The sequence below is a fragment of the Aotus nancymaae genome, unplaced genomic scaffold, assembly GCF_030222135.1.
Source record: "Aotus nancymaae isolate 86718 unplaced genomic scaffold, 86718_ANA_hifiasm-v0.15.2.pri h1tg000003l, whole genome shotgun sequence".
NCBI lineage: Eukaryota > Metazoa > Chordata > Mammalia > Primates > Aotidae > Aotus > Aotus nancymaae.
The window spans coordinates 69,850,704-69,864,957 of record NW_026988414.1 but is presented as its reverse complement, the minus strand read 5'-3'; the positions used below and the strand labels follow the sequence as shown (position 1 = coordinate 69,864,957).

The 14,254-nt window shown below is 42.9% G+C and overlaps 1 protein-coding gene across 1 annotated transcript in view; it reads right to left on the bottom strand.

Annotated features, from left to right (window-relative positions):
- Positions 1-14,254, bottom strand: part of THSD4 (thrombospondin type 1 domain containing 4) — a 645,795-nt gene that overhangs the window by 527,657 nt on the left and 103,884 nt on the right. The window contains exon 5 of the mRNA XM_021667503.2: positions 1,700-1,802. Within this exon, the coding sequence (XP_021523178.2) occupies positions 1,700-1,802 (103 nt within the window). The remainder of the gene's footprint in view (positions 1-1,699; positions 1,803-14,254) is intronic.

Genomic DNA, 14,254 nt, shown 5'->3' with positions numbered 1-14,254 from the left:
AGCACTTTGGGAGGCCAAGGTGGGTGGATCATTTGAGGTCAAAAGTTTGAGAACAGCCTGGCCAACATGGCGAAACCCCGTCTCTACTAACAATACAAAAATTAGCTCGGTGTGGTGGCGGGCACCTGTAATCCCAGCTACTCGGGAAGCTGAGGCAGGAGAATCACTTGAACCCAAGAGGTAGAAGTTGCAGTGAGCCAAGATCATGCCACCACACTCGACTCTATCTCAAAAACAAAATGAAAACAAAAAACAAACCATTTATAAAAACTAAGACATTAACACTGGTACAATACTATTAACTAAACTATACACTTCAGACTATTTCACCAGGTTTTCCAACAATGCCCTTTTTCTGTTTCAAGATCCAAATAGGGATACCACCTTAAATTTAACATAATACTCTAAAGAATGACAAAGGTCAGAACCAAACTCTCTACAGAATCAAATCAAAACTTCACTTTGGCATCCTTCTTTTGCTCACCCTTCACCCTGTTCCCCACCCTTGTATTTGCACTCAGCAGGCTCTATGTTTCCTCTGTACATCCTTCCTGCTTGAATTTGATAGTCTCAATTTTTTAGGCAAGTTAGTTCTTAACAATTTTGAGGTCATGGGACCACTCTGAGAATCTAATAGAAGCTACAGAGTCTCTGAGAACACAGCATAGATAAAAACGATTTAGCATCCAATTTCAGAGCAGTCAGATACTAATCCACTTCCCTCCTCCCCAAGGGCTTCTACCTAAGTATAGAACCACCTTGCACAGTTTGGCTTCCCCAGGCATTGATTCTGCAATGAAATCAGCACAACTCACTAGCAATTCCTCTTCCAAGACAATTTCTCCAGATCCTGGACATAGGGCAGTGCTCCATACTTTGGGTCTTGGCCAACCTTAGCTGTCCCAGCCTCTGCCTCGAGCTGAGGCTGAGAAGGGCTGGCTGGGCAGAGCTCTTCTACTGGGCCCTGAAGGCAGCTGGACTCCCTCTCCAGCCAACTTGGCTGTCAGCACAGACCCCCACAAGTTTTACTTGACCCAACACTTCTGAGCCCACTTTCTCCATGGGTGGGAAGAAATATCTCAGAATGTTAAAACTTCTCAGTCCACAAGCCATGTTATCATCTAGGTTTTGACAAAGAAAAGTGACTCCAGCATCCAGAGTGGGATCAACGAGCTCTATCCACTTTGGATCTCATGTCATTTGGAAACGACGGGGACCTTGGACTCAAGGCAATACCTGCCTACTATTCTTTGTCTTTGGAATCAGCGTGTGAGGCCCCCTACAGGTGAGAACCATATAACTGTACAATCCCACATGTTCTCTTAAGCTCCCATATCAGCCCTGTGGCATGAACCAAGGAAAGGGAAACTCCATCTCCACTCTCGACTCACAACTCTATGTTTGAACCTCTTCTCCAGCTGATTCCTTGAACCCTGTTCCGTCCCTCTCACCTTGCCATCCTCAGATGTTGCTTGTTTCAATGCCTCATCCATCTGACTCATGCTGAAGATGGTCCAGGTGTCACCTGAGCTATGCTACTTTTAGTAAAGACCCATGCAGGCTTCTCTTTGCCCTGGAGTCATACTTTCTCCCCTATGACACCCCATCCAGGATCACACCAATACCTCCAACATCAATGAGAAGTCAGCAAGAACGGAAAATAGACAAAAATAACTTCTATGGACAGGGCTGCATTTACCTTCTGCAAATGGCTCCCATTCATAAAACCGGCCCATGAATGGCTTGTTGTTGTAGGATGCACACTGTACCTCCCGGATGCTTCTACTGCTTTCTGGACATACCTAATAAAGCAGATAATAAATATGCAATTAGTGTCCGTACTTTTCATAGCTCCAGAATACCTTTCTAAGCCCTGGGTACCCTTCCAACTTTAATTAATTTATTTATTTATTTATTTTGAGATGGAGTCTCACTCTTGTCGCCCAGCCTGGAGTGCAGTGGTGTGATCTTGGCTCACTGCAACCTCTGTCTCCCAGGTTCGAGTGATTCTCCTGCCTCAGCCTCCCGAGTAGCTGGGATTACAGGTGCGTGCCACCACACCCAGCTAATTTTTTGTATTTTTAGTAGAGACAGGATTACACCATATTGGCAGGTTCGTCTTGAACTCCAGACCTCAAGTGATCTACCTCGGCCTCCTGAAGTGCTAGGATTACAGGCATGAACCACTGCACCTGGCCAATTGTCACTTTCATTACAAAAATATTACATGTTTATTGCAAAAAAATTAAAAAATACAAATAGACTAAAAATTAATTCTGAATTAAAAACACCTATAACCCCACCTTCCAAGCATAACACTTTTAACCTCTCTCTGTGTATACACACACACACTCTCCACACACATAATCTTTTTCACACTTTTGTAACTCAGTGGATTGTGGACTCCTTTCCAAGTCATGAAATATTTATGTTGTCAAGTACTGAGCAATTCTAGATGATTCTGAAGGTGTATTTGTTTGTGGTCTAGCCTATTAGCAATTTTACTCATTGAGAGAAAGGGGTTAAGCAGACTGTCTAAGCCTTTGAGGTCTACAGGCTTCCAGTTCTGGTAACTGCCACCAGGTTAACGCAGGGTGGCTCCTGGCTACAGCCTGGTTATGGAGCAGTTTGGTTTTACTTAGGTCTAGTTATTTGAGGAACGGGACCTTCAGCCCACTTGCACCGGTGTGTTTCTGTTATGAAAACCTACAGTCCAGCAGCTGATCTCTAGTTCTGATTATGGACAGGGTGGGCCATCAGCACTCTGGGCTCCTCTTCTCGTCACTGTGGGGCCTTTGGCAAGGCATGCCACATCTCCAGGTCTCAGTTTCCTCATCTGTAAATGAAAGGGGTTGGATTTGATTCTCTTTTGCTCTAGCACTCTGTGATTCCATGTTAAGTAATTTGGAGTGGAGTGAGATGGGGTTTGGGCATGGCTCTTCATTGCTGCTGCACAGGTTAGGATGCACAGGCCGCAGCAGAATCACCCAAAGGAGCACTTCAAGCATATATTCCTGGGCAATCTTCCCCACTCTCCTGCCAGAGTGGGACTTGAGAATCTGTATTTTTAACAAACTCCTTAAGGTTTTCTTTCTCGAAGTCATACATGGGGACTGCTACAGGGATGGTGCCCTCTACAAGCCACCCAGCTGTTCACATCCTACTCGAACTTTGGCTCAAGCCAAAGGGTTGTGAAAAGCATCTTAACTCAAAATGCTTCATGGAGACAGCTGGTGTTGCTGGAAGCTTACACGGGTCCAGCAAACCCATGTAAGGGTTGCCAGCAGATTGGCTTCCAGAGCCCTGGGAGACAGGCCTCCGTGGCCTGTCCACCTCTCACTAACTGTCAGAGCTCAGCCCACCCTGCTCATTCGCCCTGTCTGCCTTTTCCTACCAGTTTCCATCATGTTCTGCTTTAGAGGGCTTCTTACTCCATATGGTTTGGTAATGACCACCCTGCGCATTTGTACCAGCAGTCTCCCCAACTGTGACTGTCCTTAATCAAGCAGGAGATGTTTTCCCTCACAGCTATTTTCAGTCCTTCCTCTGGTTCCTCGTCTTCCAGGAGACCTAATATTTCTGATACATACAGTAGATTTCTCTACAAATCCTTGAAGACTTTGAACTATCCTATTATCAGTGTATTCCAGAGACTTCTATACAGTGCTGTTGAATGTTTCAGGGGCCAGGTTCCTTTTCCTTCTGATTATTCACACACACACACACACACACACACACACATACGTTCAACAAAGCTAGATCATACTTTATCCACAGTATGAATTAGAGATTGTGATCTTATTTTCTGTCTCATACTTATTTATTTTATATCACATTTTGCTCATATTTACACTTATAAATGAGGAAGAAAGAAGTCAGAGGGAGCTGTATGTTTTTCTTGAGTAGTCTAGTGCATCAGAATCACCTGGATAAACTTGATAAAATACAGATTCCTGGATCTCATCCCAGATTTACTGAATCATAATCCTTAAGGGAGGGATCCAGAAGTTTACATTTCCAAAAAGATCTCTGGGTGATTTTTTTGCATGCAGAAGGTCAGAAATTCCTGCTTTAGGTGGGACAGAATTTGGACTAGAATTTAGAGAAGATGGGGTGGACAGTGAGAGGGGGTTTAAACCCAGGCCCCACACCTCACTGGCTATGGGACTCCTCCATGCCTCAGTCTGTTCGCTGTAAAAAATCTGTAAAACTACAGTGTTTACCTCATTGGGTGTTGTGAAGATTAAATGAGTTAATAGGTGTAACATGTTTAAAATAGTGCTTGGCACAGGTAAGAGCTCTGAACATGTCTGCTGTGGCTACCATTCCATGGAAGAAGAATGGCATGAACAAAGTCAAACAGAAACAGATGGCCTCTTTGAGAGAACAGAGTAGACTGACTTGTCAGGAGCAGAAGGTTTAGATCGGTAGTTTGCAAATTATAGTGTGCAAAAAATTAACCTGGGGAGCTTGTTAAAAATTTTTGCCCCTATAATGATTCTGAGTTGTTATATGTGAAGTTTGGGGATCTGCATTTCAACTTTTTGATGCAGGTTATGAACACATGTTAAGAAACCTAGTAGTTTAGGTAGAAGACAGCTGGTATTTAAAGTTGGAAAGAGGCCAGGCATGGTGGCTCATGCCTGTAATCCCAGGACTTTGGGGGGCCGAGGCAAGTGGATTATCTGAGGTCAGGAGTTCGAGACCAGCCTGGCCAACATGGTGAAAGCCTGTCTCTACTAATAATATAGAATCACTTGAACCCGGGGGGCAGAGGTTGCAATGAGCTGAGATCATGTCTCTGTACTCCAGCCTGGGCGACAAAGCAAGACTGTCTCAAAAAAAAAAAAGTGACAATGTATCAGTATTGAGATCTTTCAAATACACTGGCCCTTAGCTAGCTTTGCACATGCTAGAAGTTTATAATCTTAGGGTATGACTTAATACTCCACTCATGCCCAGTGCTCTTACATCCATACACATCTGCCAATCCAACTTATAATGGGTCATTCAGGATACCCTGTCCCTTGGTCACCAGTAAGTCCTTTACATCTAAGCATAGTCTGGTTTCCACCTAAGGCAGAAGAGCCTAACATGGCATCAGAGCCACAGAGATCAGCGGATCCACCTGCAGTTGCCAGGAGTCAACTGAGCCCAGCAGGAGGTAACAAGGTGTCCTGGTGGATGGACATGGACCCGTCTGTGACTCCAGCAAGGTCTCATGTAACTCTAGGCAAACTGCCAAGTCAGAGGCTGGGCACTACCTCCTGGAGGGCAGAGGGACACGGCCAGAGAAATGCAAGGCTTCTTGGACACGGATGTGGAAGTGGGTTATTAAGACAGGTAAGGAAGACAGAAGCCTGGAGTGATGATGATGATGATGATGATGATGACGATGATGATGATAATGATACCTAACTTTTATTGAACATTTATTAAATGTTAAACATTCCACTATGTGATTTACATACATTCAGCTCATTTAATCCTCACAGTAACTATTATATACCCATTTTACAGATGAGGAATCCAAGGCAACAAAAAGTTGAATGAGCTGCATATAGTTACAGAGCTCGTAAGTGGTGAAATCAGGATTTGAATCCTGACAGTGCATCTAGAATCCATCATAGTAACCACTATGCCAGGGTACCCTTTGTGACTGTGTAGACAACAAGGTTAATTTGTAATGGGTCCTCAGACAAGAGAGCCTTAACTGTCTTATCTATGGTCAGGATAGGTCTAGAGGCCAAAGCTGGATTCAGCCCCTAAGGCTTGGTGAAGTGGCTGGCCCCAGCTACAAGGAGCAGGGAGCTGCGGAGTGACGATGGAAACCAAGCAGGGCCTGGGAAATCCTGTTTCATGTCTCTTTTATAGATTACATCTGTTTGTACTTGTCATACTATTATTGGGATGTGATCTCCTCTCATTTCAACAGACTCTCTGAAGTTAAAACTTCCAGGTCACAGATCCTTTTACATTTGTTAGGTTTTAAACTGGTTGTTTCCTGATGTCATGGACTGAGTCACCTTCACCTTATCAGTAATCGTCTGTACATTGCACTGTGAACCTTTCCACAGGCACAGATTCTTGGAATCCTCAGGCCAGAAAACTGAGACAGGGGAAAAGCCATGTAGATAGAGATCAGGCTCATTGAGGATGAGTCCCACAAAGTCTGGAGATTTAGAGCCAAGTAATGTCCCTGGGAGATAACCTCCCTTCAAATGACTCCCTTCCACCCAAAAGAGGGAGGGATGTTTCCACTGGACTTTTAATGGAAGAGAAATAAAGACGTACTTTAATATGATTAGCTGAATCCTTATAAAGCAACATGAGCCCTATCCAAAGTTCCATCTAGACAATTGCCTGGGGTTGCTATGAGTCACAAATAGCATTATGGAAACTTTGGCTAAATTTCTAGTGACCCTGGTTAATCTGAAATGACAACTGACTGTACCCAACTTCACTTCTCAAGAAGCCACCATCAGTGATCACAGACTTACCTTTTGGTAATTAATTACTTTCACCTCCCTGAGAGATGAACAGCATCATGTCCTATGTGCTGGTGCCAAGGAGCATGACCTTGAAGTCTGCCTGTATCAGATACACAATTTTTTTTTATCCTTTGCATTGCTCTGGATTCAATCAAAAGACCCACTACCATAGCAACAGATGATGTATTTAACATCACCACAGTCATGAGCTTTTTAAAAAAATGAAATCTAGAAAATGTCCCTGCACTGTCATGAGAAAGTGTCTCTGTGACTTTGGGAAAAACATTTAGCTTCTCAAAGTCTAAACTACCATAATTGAATAACAAGCCCTATACCACCTTCCAGGCCCCAAACCCCAGGGATTTTCATGGGGATTTTTAAGTGGTAATACATTAATGTTTCCAGCTCTCTGTAATGACCAATAAATGTTGGCTGAAGTGAAGACACCCAATGTCCACTGTGGAGAATTCAGTAGTTCCAGAAGTCCTAAGTGCCTGAAAGGTATGTGTTCTGAGCAAACATGCCCTTCCTTCCTTTCTCAACTACAGCTGGAAAATGGGCCTGTTTTCTAGCTATAGAATAATATAACTATGGCCAAAATTTCTCTCCAGTTATCTTGCACATTTTTCAAATATGTTTAATATCTCCTTTCTCAAATCACACAGAACAAACTCAACCTCGCAAAAACCTTTGCCACCTCCCACCACTTCCATCAATCCTCCAGTCAGTGAATTAATTGGTTTGTCTGAAGAATCTGGAGAAAGGATTTGTATATATTTTTTTAATCTGAGATTTTCTTGATTCTCAAATGCTTTTTTTCATCCAAAGGAAGTTCATCATGTTCTCCTAGAGAGAGGTGGTTCCCTCTCATTCAATACTTACATCTAAGCCCCAAAGGATTTAATATGACACTAAGCCCAGCCATTCACACAGGTGAATCTTAGATTTTTAAATATTTGGGGGGCTGGGGGTGGTGGCTCACGCCTGTAATCCCAGCACTTTCGGAAGGTGAGGTGGGTGGATCATGAGGTCAGGAGATTGAGACCATGTTGACTAACACGGTGAAACCCTGTCTTACTAAAAATATAAAAATTAGCTGGATGTGGTGGCATGTGTCTGTAGTCCCAGCTACTTGGGAGAATTGCTTGAACCTAGGAGGTGGAGGTTGCAATAAGCCGAGATCGCGCCACTGCACTCCAGCCTGGGTGACAGAGTAAGACTCTGTCTCAAAAAAAAAAAAAAATTCAGGAGCCCTTCAAATCTAGGCCTATCTCAAGACTGCTTACTTATGTCTGCCTATTTATATTATGTACATATCTCTAAGTCTATAAGAAGATCTAAAAAAGAATGCCCTTTTCCCTAACTAATCAGGAAGCACATGGCAAAATTAAACATATTAAAAAATTTAGTCTGGTGGCTCATGCCTGTGATCTCAGCACTTGGGAGGCTAAATTGGGAGCATGCTTGTGTGCAGGAGTTCAAGACCACCATGGGCAACACAGCAAGACTCCATTTCTACAAAAAATAATTAGCTGAGTATGGGAGTACATGCCTGTAGGCTGAGGCAGAAGGATTGCTTGAGTCCAGGAGTTTGAGGCTGTAGTGAGCTATGCTCATGCCACCACACTCCAACCGGACAACAAAGTGAGACTCTGTCTCAAGCAAAAACCAAAACAAAACCACCCCACTCTCTCAAGGAGCATAAATTTCCTAGTGGCTGTTTCGAGTATCACATTAGTAAGACTGGCTTCCTTCTCCTCTGCTATCTGCTGGGGCAGGGTGTAAAATTCCATTCAAAGGCAAATATTCATTGCAGCGCTCCATGTGTGGGGTGCTGACAGTAATGAGGATGCAAAGAAGAATCTGCCATAATAGCCTCCCACAGGGACTTACAGGCCAATGCGAGAAAAATGCATAAACAAAAATGTATAATGCATGGAGAGGAATGTAGTGAATTGTTCGGACACATTTTTAATCTTGCAAAGGAAGAAGTTAACTGATTTTTCCTAATGTTGAAAAATCAAGAAAATAAAAATTGTTAATATACTACATATAGCCAAAAATATAAGTGAAAACAAAAATGTGGCTAGTGTAGATCAGCAGGAGTGGAAGGAGAGGGGGTAATTTCTTCATCTTCCAGAATAAGGAGTTGATGGAGAAAATTTAAGTTGATGTATCAAGAAGCAGGGGTAGTAATATGCCATTTAGAGTTATAGAGAGAATGAACTTAAGAACTACAAGTTAAAAATCACTGGTCGTGGTTATGTCTTGAGAGAGAGACTAGGATATATATGTCTTTGTTGTTCTAATATTCCTTACTCTTTGTTTGTACAACTTTCTATAATCATGAAAAATGACAACTGTTAACAATTCTTGTGTGTATATATTTGTGTGTGTACATATATATACTCTAATAATTCACACATATATGTGAATAACACACACACATATGTATACATATATACACCCTCCCTCACCTGGATAATCTGCACTTAAACTCCACCCAAGCCAGGTTAATTTCCACTGTGTGGGGATTTGAAAGGACCTATATACATATATGTGTATATGTGTATGTACACATATCTGTGTATACACGTATGTGTGTATACATGTGTGCATACACATATGTATACATATAGACACACATGTATATACACATTTATGTGGATCATACCCATACATATACGTATACATGTACATGCATATGTATATGTATACACATATGTGTGTGATCCACATATATGTGTATATACATATGTGTATGTGTTTGTGTATATATATGTGTGTGTGTGTGTGTGTATATACAAGAAAAAGTCAGTAAGAGAATTTTCTGTGGAAATTCCAAGTGGTCTGAGAAGACAAAAGGAAAAATTCTGCAAAAAGCACTGATACTCGCACATATTTCCTAGATGAGGAGGTTGGTGATAAGCTCATGATAAGAGAAGCTAGTGTTGAAACCCCCAGTCTGTCCATCCAGTAACTGGCCTCATGGTTCCTGGAAAGCTTTACACCTTACAGAACTGTACTCAATTCTTACCTGGCCCATTTACTAAGTTTTTGTTTAAAACTGCAGTCAGGAAGTTGTTTGTCAGCTCCTCTTTCATTCAATATCAGACTAGAGGTGGAGCAGAATTAGAATCTGCCTGAGGAGAGCACGCCCAGCTAGTTTGGGATTTGGCCAACATCTTCTCCTTATTTGCACTTACTTTGAGGCACAAACACTCCACATGGATAAATCCATTGTCAAAAGCCAAGCCTACCCCAGGGAAATTTACTAGAGAGTCACTGATACCAGAACTCATCACATCCACGTTTGCTAAAAGCTGCTTTTAGCTCCAGGAGTTTCTCCCTCATAATGTTAAGTGCACTCTGTCTAAACTCAGGATCACGCCTCCTTTGGCAGCAAAGCCCCTTAAAAACTCATAATTGTGTCCCTGCCTTGCACTACAGCCTCCCTCCTCCAGAAGAGGTCAGAGTATCAGCCAGTCTCCTCTCCAGGGAGAAAGTGTTGCATTCAGAGTGCCTAAGAGAAACTGCTGAATTCAGAGTCCCTAAGAGGAAGTGGGAAGAGAGACACCTAAGCCTCCAGGACAAAGGTAGAAAGGATTTTTTGTTGTTGTTGTTTTAGAGACAAGGTATTGCTCTGCCCCCAAGGCTGGAGTGCGGTGGTATGATCATAGCTCAATGAATCCTCCAACTGCTGGGCTCAAGCATTCCTCCCGCCTCAAGCCTCCTGAGTAGCTGGGACCACAGGCACACACCACCACCAACCTCAATTGCTTTTTAAATTTTTTGTAGAGACAAGGTCTCACTATGTTCCCCAGGCTGGTCTTGAACTCCTAGCCTCAAGTGATCCTCCCACCAGGGCCTCCCACAGAGCTGGGATTACAGTCATGAGCCAATCAAGCCAAGCCAAGCCTGGCCAGAAAAGGGATTTTATTTTTTTCAACTGCATCCCCTCAGGTGCCAGAGAAATTGAGGTTTGATTTCTCCTTCCTGTGTTGCAATCCCTAAAAAAACTCTAGCTATCAGGTCTTGGGCTTCAATGAGCTTCCATGAAGAAGAAATTTAACGTTTACTCTGTTCCTTGAGTTCCTATCACTTTTAGCCATCATCGAGAAAGTGCAGGGCTGCGGATAAATCATGGCTTCCTCCCTGTTTTGCCCCTTCACTGCTGAAGACCAACTTGGAGATAAAGCCTTCATTCACTGGAAATACATCTGATTCCACCAAGAGGTCTTTCAGTGCCTCCTTCTTGCTCCTCAGCCCTTACAGGACTGCAAAGGGCCTCTAGGACCTCTGTTACTTGCTCTTCCTAAAATATCCACCCTTGCCTGGATAATCTGCACTCGAACTCCACCCAAGCCAGGTTAATTTCCACTATAGGGGGATTTGAAAGGACCTATGTGGCTTGCGCAGTGGCATATATGACCTGCATTGTTAGTGCCTTTTGATGAGTCTATCCCTCTTACTGGACTTGAGCTGCATAAAGCAAGAGCCTGCTCTCATCTCAGTGTCCCAACCACAGCCTAACACCTCACCCCACGCAATCAACGTCAATGTTATGTTTATGGACTCCAAGCGAAACCTTTCTCTTGGGCGTGTTTAAAAAACTTTGTGCCACTGCACTCCAGCCTGGGCAACAGAGAGAGACTCTGTCTCAAAAACAAACAAATAAAAAAAACAAGGCCGGGTGCTGTGGCTCATGCCTGTAATCACAGCACTTTGGGAGGCCGAGGTGGGCAGATTACCTGAGGTCAGGAGTTGGAGACCAGCCTGGCCAACATGGTGAAACCCCGTCTCTACTAAAAATACAAAAATTAACCAGGCATGGTGGCATGCACCTTTAATTCCAGCTACTTGGGAGGCTGAGGTGGGAAAATGGCTTGAACCCAGGAGGCGGAGGTTGTAGTGAGCCGAGATCGCGCCACTGCTCTCCAGCCTGGGCAACAGAGCAAAACTCCATCTCAAAAAAAAAAAGGCTTTGGACCAGATTGAGTCTTGCATCCATCACATACAATCTGGCTGAAGGAGAGTGTTGCACTAGTAGATGTTTGAGATTGGTGCTTGAAAAGACCACAGATCCTCAATCTGTACCTTAACTTCCTCATGCACATTGTAGGCAAAATAATAATAATACTTCCTTATCTTTAAAGTCTACATTCAGAACTCTTATATGAATTAAACAATCTCAGAGACATGCTGGAATGCTTAAAATTCCTAGATCACACAGTAAGATAGGTCTTAATATTAAACATGCATTTCGGAAGATGTAAAGAATTCATTGTTATGAAGTTGGTTATCTATAATTCCACTCATCATTTTAAAGTCACCATGACCCAAGGGTGATCACACTGAAACTAAATCACAGCTGAATTGTTGGGTCTCTTGGCAATCTTGTTTTGTCACTGGGTAAAGGGAAAGGAGCCTTAATCCCAGCCAACATGGGACTGAGGATGACTCTGAGAAGGTCTGATCATTTCATCCATGCATTTCTTCAGTTACTGCTGAGACTCTGGAAGATGTTCAGATATGGGCAGACCTTACTCCATTCCTGTATTAAGGGGGGTATGCCAGTCATGTTTATTTCCTAACAATGTGTCAGCACCATGCCTTCCATGTGCCACCGCCATGCCAGCTCTTCTATACTCCATCTTGTCAGAACCTGACATAAACCCTATAGTGGTCCTCAGGGTGTTAAGTGACTTGCCCAAGGAAACTCAGCTCTTCCGTGTCAAAGCTTGGCATCTGTATACCTTTTCTTCTTTGAGTAGGAATACCTACATGATTGGGGCATTCATGTCCTCTCTTGATGCTGGACATTGGGGAGGAGTGAGAAATGTTTACAGAGGTCATTGATGCTGAGATGCTGGGACACATGGGTCCATTTGGGGAGTACATATAAAAAGACAATATAGCTGAACTGAGACTGCTCTCCTCAGAAATGCCTGTTTGCAAGGCTGGTCCATGGCTGGCATCTGGGAACTTGGATCTCAGGGCAGTTTCCACCATTCTCTAAATGATAGGAGTGGCTCACTGTGCCTAAATATAGCTTACGCTAAACACCTGCTTTCTTTTGGGGAGTCAGAATGTTGATATGTAGCAGGCAGAGGGTGCCTATGTGACCAGCCCTCAGTAAAAACCCTGGGCACAGGGCGGGCTTCTCTGGTGGATAGCTTTTACACATGTTATAACAAGTCATTGTAGAAGAATTAAGCAACTCCTATGTGGCTCCACTGTGATTCTGGAGAGCTCATGTCTGGGTTCCTATGCTCTTGGGCTTATGTGCCTTTCCTTTAGTGATTTTGCTTTATTTATTCAACCCTTTGGCTGTAATAAGTCGTAACTGTGAGTGTGACAATATGCTGAGTCTTATGAGTCCTCCTAGGAAATCATCAAACCCAGGAGTGGTCTTGGGGAACCTCTGACAGAGGGAGCTTTAAAGAGATCATGGGGTTGTGGCCCGAGTCACAGGAAGCCATGGGCTTATGAAAAAAAAGATATGCAATCATGGCACCTCTAAGGAATGGCATCTCTCAATAAAGGTAAGCAGGATGTGCCCTTGGGACAGTGGGGTGCACGGGGGAGGACACCGTGCACATGTCACAGAGAAGAGAAGGGAACTCCACCTATACAATCCTCTGTCAACATGCACTTCTTTGGGCTGGATTGGAGGCTTTATTTTGCCTACTTCCAAAATGCCAGATGACAGACACCAGGACCTCACTAGAAGTTTCTAAGATTCCTTGCAATTCAGTCTCCTCAGTGGTACCATACCCCAGCACCCAGGGAAACCATAGCTTCTACACGAGGAGAATGACCCTGCTGTGAGCAGCATTGGTCTGGCAAAAGGGGCATGCTTTACAAATGTAAATTCAGTGCAAGGAATGCTAAGTGGGCATCAGCTCCACACAGATGCCAAATGCTCTCTCTTTTACTTTCTCTCTATGGTTTGTCTGGTCTTCAAAATTAAGAGATAAACTAGTCAATGGGAGAATGTGTTCTATATAACAAATGAATTCATTTTGTTTTAAAAGGACAGCAATAGATATTTAGGAACAAGGGCATGTCTGATCACGAAACCAAGCAATTCTTTACTTTTTGATTTACAAAGCACTTTCCTACCATCACCTCATTTGATCCTCAAAACAATGCTAGGAGGCAGATAACACGACTTTTCTCATTATTCTCCATGACACCTACTCTGTTACAAGACAAGCAATGATGCTCAATGAAGACTTATTGGTTGACTGATCAGCAATGGCTTTAGAAAAATTCCTGCTTTTGAAAATTAATAATTCCTGAAGTCTGACAGTGGAAGAATAAGCTAAAAAGCCACCCAGGCATTCAGTGAAATTATTAAGATCACAAATTAAGTCATTTCTATGGACTCTACAGCAGGAAATATATTTTTAATGAGGAAATTGAAGCTAATATATAACATCTGTCCTGTTACCCAGCAACAGAGTATTAAGGCAGATTAAATTATTAACGAAAAATAGAGCGACTCAGAAATTTAACCTCTTAACATTCTCTCATTCCTTTCTCTTTAATCCACAGTCTTTAAACTGATATTTTTAAAAATTCATTTCATCACCGTATACAGGTAACATTGATAGTTTGTTCTACTACTCATTAGTTATGGTATCTTCAGCAAGTTATTTTACTTCTCTTTGCGACTATAAAATGAAGAGAATAGCAAACTCATGGTTAAGGAGAAGATGAAACAGTAAGTTTTCAGAAAAAGGGCTGAGCACAAGGCC